Source organism: Dreissena polymorpha, unplaced genomic scaffold, assembly GCF_020536995.1.
Source record: "Dreissena polymorpha isolate Duluth1 unplaced genomic scaffold, UMN_Dpol_1.0 chrUn138, whole genome shotgun sequence".
NCBI lineage: Eukaryota > Metazoa > Mollusca > Bivalvia > Myida > Dreissenidae > Dreissena > Dreissena polymorpha.
In genome coordinates this window covers 21,054-38,027 of record NW_026273452.1, presented here as the reverse complement: position 1 = coordinate 38,027, position 16,974 = coordinate 21,054, and the positions used below count along the sequence as shown (strand labels likewise).

General features: G+C 36.4%; 1 protein-coding gene across 1 annotated transcript; it reads right to left on the bottom strand.

The window, feature by feature from the left end:
- Positions 1-264: 264 nt before the first annotated feature.
- Positions 265-16,566, bottom strand: LOC127864137 (lachesin-like). Its single transcript, XM_052403829.1, has 9 exons — positions 16,407-16,566; positions 10,420-10,541; positions 9,679-9,883; positions 9,117-9,236; positions 7,760-7,891; positions 6,035-6,189; positions 5,235-5,364; positions 1,353-1,457; positions 265-1,211 (listed from the first exon to the last, which is right to left on the bottom strand). The coding sequence occupies exons 1-9, from the start codon at positions 16,444-16,446 to the stop codon at positions 1,108-1,110; spliced, it is 1,113 nt and encodes a 370-aa protein (XP_052259789.1). The 5' UTR covers positions 16,447-16,566; the 3' UTR covers positions 265-1,107.
- Positions 16,567-16,974: the final 408 nt, after the last annotated feature.

The window sequence follows — 16,974 nt, the reverse complement described above, 5'->3', positions numbered from 1 at the left end:
AACTCGGGTATTGTCTAAATTGGTCGGGTACGTTTGAATATATTTCCCGTACCCGGGGTACATTTAACTATACTTAACAGCACCCGAGGTACATTTAGGTAGTACCCGAGCCGACAATGACTAATCGAGCACCACGCTCGATTGGTAAAGACGACGTGAAGCATTCTGTTTGATAATGAACATATGTTCTTGTTTGAAAAATCACACAGTAATATAGACATTTTTTTTTCAATACATGGATTTTATATATAAAGCCATACCGTGCACTGAAAGCATATAGTTTAATGTGCAACTTTTCGTCTTAAGGTTTGGTACAGATAAATAGCAAAATAGTAATTATGGTATCTTTAAAAAATGCATTTTTGCTCACAAATCGCGGGGGAGCATGTCCGTGACTAGTGTGATTTGGGTAACATAACAATATGTCCTCGTCACCCCCCCCCCCCCTAAACTTCAAACCCGTAACCACGTCAACACGGAATGAAACCAATCAGTCGGCATATGAGTCTAGGAAAACTTGGCTTCATGCATGTGCGTAAAGCGTCTTTCCAGATAAAATATGAGACGACACTTTTTGCCTATACTATTTCAACTGTTTTTTTTCCGTGTAGAATAGACTTCCTTTAAAAGAAAGCACATAAACGCTGTAAATGGCTTCTCTGATTAGCCTGTTCGGACTGCACAGTCTAATCTGGTACGACATTTTACGAACGTGCATAAACCCCCTTTTCCCAGAGTGAGGCTCAAAGGTCCAAGCAAGTTGTCCGCAATGCCAGTGCTAAGAAATGCAGTCCAATATACGCTAAATTTCTGCTGCCAATCTTAAACAATAAACAGATGCTTATTGAAGAATTCTACGGTAATATCACATTCTTATATCATGTACACATAACATATTCTACTTTAAAGGTATGCACAAATAGTCCATAAAAAGTTCATAATATAATGTGCCTATACACAGTGGTTATTAATGTATTGTCATACATTTAAACATATATAAGTACGCATGTTTATAGTTTAAATACATTACATTGAATAGTATACGACATATCATTTAAAGTTAAAGTATACAAAATGGAAGACAAATCTATAACACAGATATCAAGTTTATGCGTGATTCGATTCAATCCATATAAGTGCTACTGTCAATATGACGTATGGACATCGGTAAATTGTTATGGAAGCACTGTTTGATTGTCCAGCAACTTGTTCTGAAAGAAATCATTATATTTTACCAAATGAGCAACGCAATCGCAACCAGCAAATAAGTGATGAAGCATTAAACGAAAGAAGACATTATATACATGTATTAATATGTACAGAAACATGTAATTAAAATGCACTTCATTTACCCGACGAGTGTGTCGTTATCACGTATGTATACGTTGCAGAAATTTGTGGGTTAGAGGACGAATGGATACTTGGCGTGGGAACGGATTTCGTAGTTGGAGTCGACTCTTAAATGAAAAATAACAATGACAAAACAGTCAATCTGTAGAATCCAATAAGTTTTACTACATACGAGCCTCGCTCTTGGAAAACAGGGCTTAATGCATGTGCGTAAAGTGGCGTCCAATCATAATGAGGGACAACACTTTACCATAGATTTTTTTCGTTTTAATGAAGAATCATCGTAAAGAAAAATATCAGGTTAAGACGTTAAGTGTCGTCCCTCATCAGCCTGTGCATTCTACAGGCGCTGATCTGTGACCAAAGGAACAAAACTATTCTAAACAAGTGCGAGCTGATTCATGAAAATTTGACAAATAAGTGACTCCTTGAGAATAAACATGTTTTTAGGCTATTGGTTTTAGCAAATAGACTTTTGTAAACCGAAAATCAGAAAACAACGTCTATAAGTCGGGTGCGTGTTTCCCAAGGGTTAAAAATGCCCGGATGTGGGATATTGGTTGACGAAATACATACGAAATTTAATACCGAGTTTTCATATTCCTACAATTTTTCACCTAGAAACTATTTTTCAAAGATTGTCTTCTAAGATTTTTTCTAAAATCATATCTAGTGATTTTTTTACTATTTTTAGTGCAAAACTGTTCTTAGAAAATAATTTTCGTTCGTAAAACAATTCTGTTATTGGCAAACGCTATATAACGTTTGAAATAGGTATTATCACTCTGGATCAGCAGACGATTTATTTCATCCGAGATAGCCGATGTATCACGATTGAGGTATTATGTCTCGCTACAGTCCATGAAAAATGGCGTGGCGCCATGGTAGCGCATCCGCTTACGGATTATGACGACACAGGTTCCAGAATCGGCGCCGTCAGCTTTTTATTCAACTTTTTTCTTTCTATAAAAATTCGTTAAGTCTTTTATAAACATTAAAGACATGTAAACAACTATATCTAATGACATTTGAAACAATGCCAAAACCATTCCCTTAAAGGGATCTTTTCACGCTTTGGTAAATTGACAAAATTGAAAAAAGTTGTTTCAGATTCGTAAGTTTTCGTTTTAGTTATGATATTTGTGAGGAAACAGTAATACTGAACATTAACCATGCTCTAATACAGCCATTATATGCATCTTTTGATGATTTTAAAACCTAAAAATTATAAAGCGTTGCAACGCGAAACGATTGAATAATTTGGAGAGTTCTGTTTTTATCGTTAAATTTTGTGAAACTACAAAGATTGCTTATATAAGGTATAAAATACGTCACAAATGTGTACTCGGCGGAATAGCTCAGTAGGCAAGAGCGTTTTTACTTCAGGACTCTGGCCGGACTCCAGGGGTCACTGGTTCGAAACCTGCTCCGGGCAATGTTCTTTTCCTTTTTTAATTTTTTTTTCTTGATTTTTTACTGGAGCTTTTACGAGCCAATGTTTACATTTATCAATATAAAGCATTTAATGAATAAGTTAAAAAAAGCCAAAATCTGTGAAAAGGCCCCTTTAAAAACGAGATTTTGATTACATTATCAAAGTTCCACAACTTGTTTCATATATGCCCTTATTCCAATAAATTTGTTTCTAACATTTTGTGTCTAGTTTTTGTATACTCACATACTATTTCGATGAATTTGTTAATGGGGTACGTAACTTTAACTACTTTTAACAGATAAATAATTGTCTTGTTTTTTTGCAGAAGACTGTCGAGTTTTTTAATGGCTGTAATATCGTTAAACTATGTGACGGCAAACATTTACCTTGCGATTTCTGGCGGCAAGATATGGTGTTTAATAACCGTATTTTTATATTAATCTGCAAATTATATTGCATATTATTTGAAATTATTTGAATAAGCATTGACAACTTCAGAATGCGTGCATGTTATATTTTGCGTATGTAACGAAGTCGGTAAATAAAACAACAACACAGCAAATACAGCGACTTGTTCCTTTCTTCTTAAATGAAAATGAAGCGATTGTAACAGTATAATGAATACTAACAAACAAAACTAGAAAAACAAAGATCTAACTTTGACTGTAGCGTCCGAATTTAAAACTCGTTCAGCCCCGTAAACAGAAATGATGCCATGATAACATTAATTACAACAAGAGCATGAATAAACGACTAGCACATCAGAAATGGCATTTACATCCGGGCATTTACTTGCTCGAAAAATACCAAGCTCCCTTGAAAGATATTTCTGATTTTCCGATTGATATGGGATGGTTTGCAATATTTAACAACTTCTTGTTTCATTTATTTGTACTTATTCTAAGAAAACTTATATTTTTGATAGCCTTTTAGATTTTCATTCAGTCAACTGTTCCTTTAAACTTTATTTCAGCAGAAACTTCCCTGTATCTCGCCAATAAATGTTTGAAACATCGTCGGCGCTCTCGTTTCAACATTCTGACCAAGTTTAATGAAGATTTGTCAATAAATGTGATTAATGTAGCGTCATGTAGACTGAATAATAAATGTGGCCTCCAGAGTGTCAACAGAGTAAATTTTGACGACGGATGACGGACGACGGACAAAAGACGATCACAATAGCACGTTGTGCTCAGGTGTGCTAAAAGTAATGGCAACGTTTTCAATATGTTAGAGTCACATGAAGACACATAATATCATAAACGAATGTCTTGAACATAAGAAAATCGAGGAAAATCGCAGATTGATTACGAACATGCGTGTGTATGTAATTGAACAATGTATGAAGGCAATCACGTAAAGAGCACATAGAAAGTGCAGCCTGTTGTTCAAGTCATGCAAAAGCGAAAGAAAGACGATGGGTTCTATGAATACCTAAGTTGTCCCCCTTGTCTTTGATCGGTTTATGGGATAAAATTACAATTACCTATTAAAAATGTAGATGTTGCAGTTGATGCAGTTGAAGAGGAAGAAGTTGTAGAGGAAGGCGTGCTTCTAGTTTGCATTTCTAAAACAATGTGTTTAGATTATTTGATAATTGTTCTAAGAAAACCGGGCTTAATGCATGTGCGTAAAGTGTCGTCCCAGACAGGCCGTACAGTCTGCAAGGGACATCAGGGAAGAAACTGTTCGCCTTTAAGGAAATTTTTTTTTTAGGAAGTCTCTTCTTAATGATAATTCAGTCCCGGCGGAAAGTGCCGTCTCTGGTACGTGTCACGACTTTTTACGATCATGCATAAAGCAGTCCCGGCGGAAAGTGCCGTCTCTGGTTAGTGTCACGACTTTTTACGATCATGCATAAAGCCCACTTTCCCAGCCAATGCTCATTTATTGTTTGTTAAGTTTAACATTTATTAAATACACGTGCAGTGGAATACTTATATAAACAGAAATTACAAATATCAAATAGTTGTGTTATGAATATGTTAAAGGGACATTTTCACGTTTTGATAAATTGACAAAATTGAAGAAAAAAAATCCAGATTTGCAAATTTGTGTTGTGCCTCCTTTCTTTCTTTAATTTTATTTTTGTTTTATACTGGAACTCTTGAGTTCCGATGTTTACATTAATAAATGTAAAGCATTTAATGACAAACTTCAAGACATACCAAAATATGTGCAAACGCTCTTTGAAACAATTTTTGTTTATTGTATTCCATCGTATACTGGCTTTCTACATCTAAGTAGTTTTGAGGCCTGAACGATTTATGACATTATAAAAAAATACATTATTCCACTTTGAAGGTATGCAGTCTTCTTTGTTCCTATCTATTTCAAGTACGAAGTTTCGTTTGGCGAATATAAGTGTTTTAAATATTATAAGCATACCCCGGTAATCATCGCTTGAAAACAAATATGACTTAGACATATTGTTTTCTAAATTTCTTACCATAAACATGGGTAGCGGAGGAACCGGAACCTTCGGAGTTCGTTGCAAAACATATATATTTTCCAAAGTCAAACCTCTCTAACGTGGTTATTGAAAGTGAGTGTCTGGTCTCTCCATCTTCCGAAAAGCTCTGGAATGTGGAAAATATCAACAAATAAGTCGCGCTCTGGGTAAACTTGGCTTAATGCATGTGTCTAACGTGTCGTCCCAGAATAGCCTTTGTAGTCCTCGCAGGCTTATCAGGGACGACACTTTCCACTTTAGTGGTTTATCCATAAGAAGTTTCGGGTTAAAAGCATAACAGTAATGTATATGGTAAACAGCAGTGGAGAAAAAACAGACCAACATAAGATTTGGGCTAAGAAAATGTATCATGATAATTTATCAACGGTTTAAACGACAAATGAGCCGCGTCTTGCGAAAATATGTATCATGCTATACGCAATCGTGCAGGCAGGTCCGGAGATACGCTCTTAGCCATACATTCATGCAGGGTTTGGTGGTCTTATTAGCGGACAGGCTTGTTCTTCACCAAACTATGCAGATGCGCAGGTAGACTGACGTTATTCTAGCCACATATGGCATAATACCTATTTTCGTATAACGTGGTTCAAAGATGTCCATCGTTAGTGAATGTTAGCACACGTATGATGATAAATAAGGCAACACAACATAGTGACACCTTCTATTTATAGTATTAGATACAATAGGTATATGTTCATGTATTCATTAATTACTTGTTCAGAAAGCAAATAACATGTATATCTGTTAGCTACGCCTAATGTTTTCAGACATCATACTTCTATTCTATATTTCCACGTTTGTTTCAACGGCGTTGCGTCGTGATACCACGTGACTGTAGCTTCCGGGTTGGCGACAACTTTGCATTCAATTTTCGTTTGTCTGTTTACGAACTGGCCTATCCGTTCAATGAGGCACGTCACGTTAGGTGGAACTTTAAACAATAAAAATATGCATATTTACAACTGATTTTTTGTTACATGTAATAATATTATATTTCAAGGATTTTTTTATTCATTGATGTATAACAATTATTACATTAAAATACTTGCAAACGACCCCAACAGTAAACTAAAAGTGTTTTCCATGTTTTGCTCATATTATTGTAACTCATATTTGAACTTACCTGATATTGCAAACGAGAATGGTTACATTAATCGAGTGAAAACATGTATTTCATAGACATATGATATTTCCAGCTAGTGGTTTACTTCGAGACCGTTTGGGGAGGACGGAAATGTACGAAATAACGCGATATTACATGAAGTTCTTCACATGATTAAACATTGATATCTGCAAAAGCCATTTTGCGGGTTTATTTATTACATAAACTTTTTACAAATACCTGACAAGTTACACAGAGCGATCTTTTTGTGAAAACTTAATGATTTACAGGGCAGCAACAATATTGCAATAATTTTCCTTTGAAATGCGTGTGATGTCAAATTGGGCCGTGGTTGACCAATCTATTCTACCACAGTATGCACACTGATAATTTAAGGCATAATATCTCTTTATTTTATGCTTTCCGGTGGTTTATAGAGAAATATCAGTGAATTAAAACTGATAATTTCACAGTTTCAAACAATGAAAATTATCAGTGAAAATTTTTGATAATTTTCACTGTTTATGTTAAATGACGTCATTTTTTTAACGAAATGACGTCATTTTCCCAGCGAAATTCTTTAGTTAAACTCTTTAACACTGTATATAAACTGTGAAAAAAAGCATAAAATAAAAAGAAAATTTGTTGGGTTCAGTGGATTATCGATTTTAATTCACTCGTGATCATATAAAATATATATTTTCTATGATCACTCGTGAATTTAGATCGATAATCCACCGAATCCAACAAATATCCTCTATTTTATTACATTGCACATTTTTTAAATGTCCGATATATTTCAATACGGTTGCTGAAAGACGTAGCCATTATAAAAGCAGTTGACAATGTTTTAGTCCAAGTTAAAGGGCCTTTTCACGTTCTGGTAAATTGACAAAAAAAAATTGTTTCGGATTCGCAAATGTTCGTTGTAGTTATGATATTTGTGAGTAAACAGTAATACTGAACATTTACCACGCTCTTCAAAATCCATTATATGCATCTTTGACGATTTTATAAACTGAAAATAATAAAGCACTGCAACACGAAACGATTGAATAATTTGGAGAGTTCTGTTGTTGTTGTTATATTTTGTAAATCTACGAGGATTGCTTATATTAAGTAAAAAATACATCACTCATTGTATGAGCACGGATGGCCGAGTGGTCTAAGCATAGACTTTTACTCCCGTGGTGAGTGGTTCGAGCCCAGTTGAAGACAGCTTTTTTCTTTCTTTAATTGTATTGTTGTGTTTTTTTTAATGGAGCCTTTTAGATCCAATGTTTACATTTATCAATATAAAGCATTTAATGACCAACTTTAATACATGACACAATCTGTGAAAAGGCCCCTTTAAAGATGTGTTAATGTGTAGGACAAACAGTTAGCAAGCATGACTTACATAAAATGTCGACATTTATGTTGGCAGTTGCAGATGGTGTGACGCCATTTTCAGCAACACATTCGTAGGCACCTTTATCGCGCATGCTTGTAGACTCGACAATACAATGCTCTGACGTATGCTCTAGTAATGCTTTAAGAAGAAACAAATTAAATGCTTAAGATAGACATTAACTGGATATAATTTGTATTAGAATGATATACAATTGCGTGTAATTTTAAACCATTGTTCTTAAAATGACATCAACCACTCCATTGGCAGTTTATGGCGGACAAATGGTTTATTACAATATTTTAAAATCATTGCAATAGCACGTTTTTAATTAAGAAAATAATTTAAAGAAAAATAACTTTCATAATAATACTTATTCTATACTTATTGTTGGGCTTTGACCCAAATAAATAAATATCAAGAGTATGGTGGCATAGAGATGAGTCACGATAAACAAATACGCTTCGATTCACTTGACCACTTAAATACGAACTTTGACGAATGTGTGGTTCCTTAGAAAGTTAAGAGCATATAACTTTAATAGAAAAAAACATCATGTGCGCTATCAAGATACGGGTTGGAAGATTGCCGGGCTAAAAATCCGAGGATCACGAGGTAAGATTCCTGTCCCGGATATATAACGTTTGTTGAGATTTGCCTTGACATTATTTAACAGCCATTTCCCCATACATCTGAATCAATAAGTGCAGTTATCGAGTACTGGCGTAATCCAAAAGTCAATTTTTCGAGACAAGTGGGTATAATGTTGTTTTTTTTCTCTTTGTTTTTTTTTCTTCTTTGAATTCTATATTGTATGATACTGGAGCTCTGCAATACAACTGTTTACTTTTATCAATAAAAAGCATTTACTGACGAACTTCAAAAAAGCAACATTTGTGAGCAAGTCCCTTAAAATGCCCAACTCGTTTAAATTATTCCTGTATAATATAACGTGTGTTAAACTAGCGTTATGGCAGACATGGTTGGTGCCAGCCTTGTACTACTGTACAGAAACAAGTACTCAATGATAGCGTACCAATATGAACGTGGTCTCGACCTGTATACACGAGTATATAACAGTGCCGTTACAAAGAATACATAACTTAGTTTCCTTAGAAGAAGCGATCTAAAACAACTGAAGCGTACATCACTAAGTATACTTTTAAAGCCTGAAAAAACGCTTGCTAAAAATGCGCGAACAATTTATATAGAAACATATGATTTATGTTATTGGTGTTCACGAATGTCAAGTTAATGTTTTTTGGCTATACAATCAAGACAAGCATTTTTTCAGTTTTGTTTCTAATTTTCCATTGTATTACTATGTTGCTTAAAAGTCAGACTAGACAGTAAACATGACACTCACGAGTGTTGTCTTTGAACCACCTCACTTCTGGTGTGGGTTCGCCGGTCACATTGCACCATAACTCCAAGCGTTTACCGACCCCAACCGAGGTATGGTCCGAGGCAGAAATTCGCGGAGGAACTGTTAAGTACCATGATCAACACTGAATTATTTCTACACGTAGTTATATAAACTCTAAATATAATTATTGCTTATACGTTATTGACCATGGCAGTTTTGCATCATGTGGAAAAAAGGTGCATGAGGTGGATCGCAAATGCTAAGAAGCGGCATGTGCGATAGTGTTTGCATTCAACCGATATATTGTGCGATATTAATGGTAAAATATAGCATCGTTAAAAGCTAGGAAATGCTTGTTATTTGATCTAGAATGTTCAGAATGTACGATTACTCGAAGTCAAGTACGAACATAATACATACTAACATAGCCGTGATTTGCTAACCAAATACAAATCTTTGCTATATACATCTAAACCTTTGTAAAATAAACCTTTACCAAAAAAGTGTATGTCAGATAACATACAGTAAACATGTCACTGGACACACTACGCGAAGTACCCACCTTGCACGTGCAGATTTACGTTCTTTGTTTGTACGGGCTCAGTGTCGAGAATGCAACGGTACAGTCCCGAGTCCCGCTGTCGCACCCCTTGTATCCGGAGAGACCACGTGCCCGGAAGCGGCTGCAATATCGACATCCGGCGGTCCGACGTGTATATTTTGTCGTTGATACTGATTGTGTTGCCGTCGGGAGTGTACCATTTAACCTGAATAGATGCGCACATGTTGTCAAATTCAGGACAAGCATTCGCGTCAAGTTACGGCAAGTATTATTTCCACTCAGACAACGGTCATCTAGGTTGACAAGGATGTCAATAAAAATTAACATAAGTAATATATATAAAATATATTCATGAAAGAAATAGAAATATCCACCACATAAAACAGTTTTTACACAAACAGAATCATTTAAACAAGTAAATTCCGAGAATGCTGAAAACAGCCGTTTGACAAGGCATGGATAATGACTGGCTATTTATAGTTCATGAGCCTCGTTCTGCGCTTAATGCATGTTTGTATTGTGTCGTCTCACATTAGCCTGTGCAGTCCGCAAAGGCTTATCAGGGTGGACACTTTCTGCCTAATCAGGACGTTCGCTAATAAAAGACTTCCTTTAAACGCAAAATACCATACAAGCGGAAAGTGTCATCCCTGATTAGCCTGTGCGAATTAGCGTTCAGCCAAATTTCCCTAGAGCGATGCTCAAATCAATTACTGTACAATTCTATAAATCAACGTTTACCCTCCTGTTCTGTTGCATGTTGGTCACGATGCACGTGAGGATGGCCGAGGAGCCCTCCTTTGTCCGGATGTGCGTTTCCGTGCTCTCCAGAAACGGCTCGAGATTCCCGTGCGTGACACAGGCTAACGGAATAGACAGTCGTGCAAAGTTTTAGCATGTTATTTTTATTTATAATAAAACAAAAATTAACGGCCTAAAGCCAGAACCCCGTATCTCAATTTTGCTAAAAATTTTAGGAGAACAGATGAAAGGTGTCCAATTTGCGAATACTCGATAATGTGATGCATGTTTCCTTATTTATAGTAAATATGATTTTTTCCTCTTCTATGTATGTTTTGGCCACAAGCTCTTTAACGTATATCGGCAACATTAAAGTTGTTTTTAGCATAAGGTTTTGATGTTAATGAATAACTTTCACAAGGGCATAACAAGTGTATGTTGAAAAACATGGTTTTTACTTAATGAGAGTTTTTACTTTTTCATTCTGGAACTAGAATCTATCATATAAGTATTGTCGTTCCATAGCCTGATCTTATTTTTTCAAACCTTATTTTAAATTGTTTTCAAAATAAACCTTTAAACATGTTACAGTATTATGTTTTACGCAAGCCGACTATCCAGCTGTGCAATAGTGACATCCATGTAAATACATCGCATTCCATCTCGCAATTACCAAGGTAAGTTCGCGGTCAGCCGGTCTTGGAATCGCGTTTACTTGGGCAAAACCAGAAATTTCTGCAGAACGTGCAATCATAGCCTTAAATAATAGTTTCTTACCATGCTCTTAACAAAAAAATAATAGACCATTTTTATTGGTTTAATATGAAGAGTGAAACCCCAGTTCCTAATCAGCACGGATGGACACGGCAGTCCCGGATCGTCCCGGATACCCCCGGATGAAGATCCGGGACGAACCATGGGCTTTTTATCATTTTTGAACGTCGACAGACCACCACCCCAGTAACACCACGGCATCAACACGTACTTAAACGGACAAACACGGCAGCAACACGGAATTTACACGATACCCACACGGACTATCCCGCAAAGCTACGGAGTATCACGGATCAACACGGCAGAGACACGGATAGTCTCGGCATCTACACGGATCAACCCGGATCTACACGACAACGCCATGGACCCACACAAAGGCGACACGGACCAAACACGATCTACATCGTATAAAACCAAGTTTTGTTGTTTATTCCATCATTCTACAATCAGGATTCGAAGGTGTTGAATTGTATTTCGCATACATAACTAGACCCAACACTCCCTTGTCGATGATTTCCCTCAGCTCACTGTTATTGAACACTTGAGCATCACCGGCTGATCCGTTGCTGCCTACTTCGACCCAAATAAACTTGAAGTCGGCGTTGACCAAGGTCACGAGAATTATGGAATGGTAACCCGTGTCCATTTTGTAATAAAATGAGCCACCACGTCGAGGACGCTGTATGGCGATGTGCTTACCGCCCAAAAACAGGCACCAACACAGTTGTGCAGCTGCCATCGGTCGCCGAGCTGCTTGGCGTATTTCTTCCACTCATCTGGCGTTTAAGACAGGGAATTAGTTACTCAGCAAAATCTGCGAGTATCGCATCACACACTTGACGGATGATCTTGGAGATGGTGTTGTGTGCGACCCGGAACCCAAACAGGAGACAGTGGTAGCAATGCTTATGCCACCTGTCAGAGACGTCCTGTAGTTTGACCTTTTCGACTGCATTATGTGTTCAATGCGTGGCAGGATCTCTTGGTATATTTAATAGCCCATGCGCAGGAAATTAAAGAATCCCTTGGCGTCTTGTTTCTTTTGTTTGTCCATCAGCCGAACGTATTGACCAAGGTCTAGTCTTCTGACTAGCCATTTTTTTACCCAGATGGTTCTCATTTTCATCCTTTTACCGGTAAAGTTACTTTTTTCGCCACTTTTATATTTTTCAGTCGTAGCTTCGCGTTAGCAATCAGGATACTGTTTTCAACCTGAGCGGTAGAAGCTGGCATTTAAGTAGCACAAGCTTGCCCTTGGTCGTCATCTCATCGCCCATCGTCGGTAGCAAAGAAAAAAAGTGAAGCGATTTTGGAATTTCCCATTTTTAAATGAACATCTGCCATCGTCCGTGTTTCTCCGTGACACTCCGTGTTTTCACCGTGTTTTCATCGTGAAGGTCCTTGTTAATACTCTGTCTATCCGGCATCGTCCGTGTATCCGCTGCCTTGCCGCCGTATATGTCAATGTTTGAAATGTTTTCCTCCTTATTAGCTCCGTGCTGATATGTGATGGTAGCGATAAAATTAAACTGTACCGGCGTATTCCGCGTAACCGCCGCGAAGGATCCGGCGACAACCGTAAAAGTGACGTAATGGTCCTTGATGGTCCGAGGCCTAAAATTTGTTCCCGGACAGTCAAGGACGAATATGGACAACCAAGGCATATATACGGCTCTCGCCGGACCCTATAGGCTGTCACCGGACCCTGCACGGCACCTATACGGACCATACCGAATGCTGTCATCTTCCCGGTTTGTAACGGATCAGTTTTCCTAAAATGCCGTGTTGGCCTCCCGGATCCCAAAGGACAATGCCGGACATTCCAGAACCTTCAAAGATCGACAAGAAGCTACACGGCGGCTACGCGGTTTACATGCCGGATTGGGCCGGCATCTGCATGGGACTGAGGATTAAGCATGATTGCGATGTGACTCACGATTCTATAAATAATCGAGTCCAATAGCTGTCTGTGGCTAGCTACTTAACAGGTAATACATATTTTAACTATGTAATTATTATTCGCGTTTGGACGGTAAACTGTTATTATATTTATTTCATGTTTACATAGTTTGTATGTGTTATTTATATACATATATGATCAAATGTATCTAATATTGAGAAATGAGCCACCCAAACTGGCGAAACAACCTGTAATCGATGTGGGTGTGAAGCAGCTAAGAACTCCTCAGATACAATGAGTTGTGACCTATGATATAATTGATACAACTGATTATCTTTCTCCAACACGAACCAACATAAACACTGTTTATCTTTTTAAAGATATTTCTTGTAAATCTTTTATTTCTGCTGGTCTTAATTCAACTGAAATTGTGAAGTATTGTGTTGTTTTTAAGCACTGGCATTTCATTGGATGTTTTATTTTTACAGAAAATCATGCACCTTAAACAATGAACGACAGGAAAATAACTTGCTAGAGCCAAGCTGACATTTTTAAGCACGAGCTGTGGTAAATACATTTGAGCCGCGCTCTTTGAACATGGGGTTTAATGCGTGTGGTAAAAGTGTCGTCCCAGATAAGCCTGCGCAGTCCGCACAAACTAATCAGGGACGACACTTTCCGACTAAACTGGATTTTTGCTAAGAAGAGACTTTCTTAAGACAAAAAATACCATAAAAGCGGAAAGCGTCGTCCCTGATTAACCTGTGCGGATTGCACCGGCTAATCGTGGACGACACTTACGCAAATGCATTTAACCACCTTTTCACTCAGCACGGCCCACTCGCATTTTGTGACATTCGCCATTTTGATTTCGCCATCAAAAATTCCTTTTGAGTATTCAATATCATAGCAATAGTCTTCATTTTCAAAGACCACTGGGCATCTTTTTAAACAAAATTTGGATGATAATGTACAATTCTAAAAAGAAACATCCATTCTTGAGGTAAACTGTAAGCTTATGTCAGGAATCAGCATTTCACTTTATGTTTACATGTGGATTCATTTCGAATACGAAATGACTGAATACTTATTTGTTTGTTTCTTCAAATGGTATCAAAATGTTTGTAATATAGACCACGTTAAGTAAGAAATACTATTGCCAAATTAGTTATAGATCTTACAACAAAATACCACATACACTGTGAAATAGCTTGATGTGTTGAAAATCAGCGCAAAATGATTACTTGCCTTAAGGATCTAAAATAGTTTAGTCAATTTTAATCCCAGAGAATGATTTGTAAAGAAAACAATGTACAGCACCGCTAATTCATTTTTGTGGCTTTTTTACGCCAACTTTACAATATGTGTGTATGACTCGTATAGCCTGACCACTGAACAAATTTGGTTAAATTTTCGGGGTTCATCATGAAAGAAAACTATACGTATTTTGTATGTATTTGCACACACTGTATTACGGTTGAAGCCATCAGATACGATATTTTGAACAATATTTCAAAAGAGAATTTACATAAAAGTATTCAATTCAATCTCATCTTTATATACAATTCGTAAATACCATTATAGAGTACGTTGACCCCCCCCCCCCCCGAAAAAAGAAAGAAAAAAACAATTTTTGACATAATAATCTGTAAAGATTTCTGGCTCTGGGGTCGTATTCCAGAAGCATCTTAAGTTAAATTTCCTTAAATATCCTTAAATTGGGAAATTTTCTTAAGTGTTTCATTTCATATTGCAATAGATTGGCATCGATATTTACATTTAAATAACATCATTATGCCAATGTTATTTTAGGAATACCGTAAAAAAACATGTGTTTCCGTATTTAGTACAGAAATACAAAACATTGTAATTTTTAACTTAAGTGAAAATATTTAAGAAATGACTTAAGATGTTTCTGGAATACGACCCCTGATTCTTCGATATATTTTCGCCAAATTAAAAGAAAAGAACCTGGACAATTTGTTCTAAAAATGATTGTTTAACCCTATAGACCAGTTTTAATATTAAATTAAATAAATACATGTAAAATTAAAATAAAAACATAAATAAAAAAATGTCGTTTAAAAGGGTTGATCAGGCAGATACAATAACATTGCAATAAAATACATTTCAACAATTTAATAATCAAGAAATGAATTGAAATTCCAGACGAAAGAACCATTTGTAAAGCAATCGGCAGTCGTAATTAATAAAAAAAAATGACATGCAGTGATTTATATTCAAATACAAATATCATCAAAGACAATCCTTTAAGTTGTGGGATTTACAAAGAATATCATTGTTTACATTTGCTGCTAGTTTTTAAATACTGTCTATTGTATAATATCAAGCATTAACATGCGGTACTTGTTATGCGCTCGAGACAAATGGTAATTAAGCGAGCTGAATATGCTCAATATTTGACCGTTGCCCAAAATATTCTCTGAAAGTCTTCCACGAAGGTCCACAATGTTTGCATCGATTATAGTTATGGAAATGATTTATTTTCAGATGCCAAGGAAGCCAAGTGCATAGCCGCTCAATATGAGCTGGAATTATAACCAACTGTCATTGACAGAGCAGAACTAAATAATGTCCTGCGATGATTGGTCTTGTTTTTTGGATGCCATGAAAATAATATTTAACCCTTTCCCCATAAGAAACAAAGTGAAAATGGCTTGTATAACAAGCATAAAACCAGAACAGCGTGCGAGTAACTCGCAGTCTGGTAAGGTTTTATGCTGTTTGCTGCTCATCAGTTGGAAATGAAGCCTTTAAAATTTGATTCTAGTAAAGAAAATTGTTAATTTAATTAGATTTTCTAAGGGCCTACAAACGCATCGCAGTGCGTTTATAAGAGGTAAAGGGTTAAGCAGAAGCTATGCTGATATATTTATAGGGCAAAATGTGCATATAATACTGAATTAATACAATCAACGTTTGTGTATGCATACATGTTTCTTTGTTCATTTACCTTATAATGTATTCTTATGAAGTATGTGTTTGAAAAGGAGTATTACAAAGAAAGTTAAAAATACTGTAGCGATAACTAAGTGCCGTACGTCTATAACAATATATTTTGTCATAAATTCTTAAGTAATAGTACAACTAATTCGAATGTGTTCTTATTCGTTTAAATATCGCCCTTTAAAAAAACTCAATATATGTCAAGAGCCCTTAAGAAAATACTCAACATTCGTCTATTCAACAATACATTTCTTTACAAACCTTGATGATGAATAATTATAGTAATCGTTCGTTTTATAGTAAAACCATGCATATACATTTCATATTTAACGATCCTGATACTTACAGGCAATCGCAAAATATGCTACGAAAGCATTCCAATGCATGTCTTATTCCGAGCTAAATAAACCTCGAATCATTAAACGTTTAATCCTCACACAAACACGCACCCACATTCGCACATGTTCAGCTTTACGGGTTGCTTCTATAGAACAGAACTCTCCACAGACCAGTCACACAGTCAGAATACGCATTACTCATCTTGCCTTCCTATCACTACGGAAATCGGCACAAATGCCAATATGCTGTTCATAACATGTGTAGCGAGCAGAGTCCATCGCTTGCATTGTATGTTCATTGTAATATTGTAATTGAAAACATAGCGAAACGCCGCCCCGGACCGATATGAAGGGAAAAAAATTAATACAATTAAAAGCGATTATTCAATCGTGTTTATATAACCGTGGAAAATGCAGCGTCTGGAGTAAATGTCGACCATATGCGTCTTATCAAATTGCTGTTACCAGCACTAAACTAAAATATCGTTAATCTGTTTAAGTTTAAAACCATAGTGTCAAGTTGCCCAACATTAGAGAACATGTAATACATAATTGCATAAGTTTTAAGAAAACGGA

Excerpts from the sequence above, each read along its gene's own strand:
- LOC127864137 (XM_052403829.1), bottom strand. The coding sequence starts at position 16,446 with ATGCATTGGAATGCTTTCGTAGCATATTTTGCGATTGCCT. Across the intron at positions 9,884-10,419 it reads ACATGCAACAGAACAGGAGG|GTTAAATGGTACACTCCCGA; the intron begins GTAAACGTTGAT and ends GCATCTATTCAG. Across the intron at positions 1,212-1,352 it reads GATAACGACACACTCGTCGG|AACAAGTTGCTGGACAATCA; the intron begins GTAAATGAAGTG and ends GATTTCTTTCAG.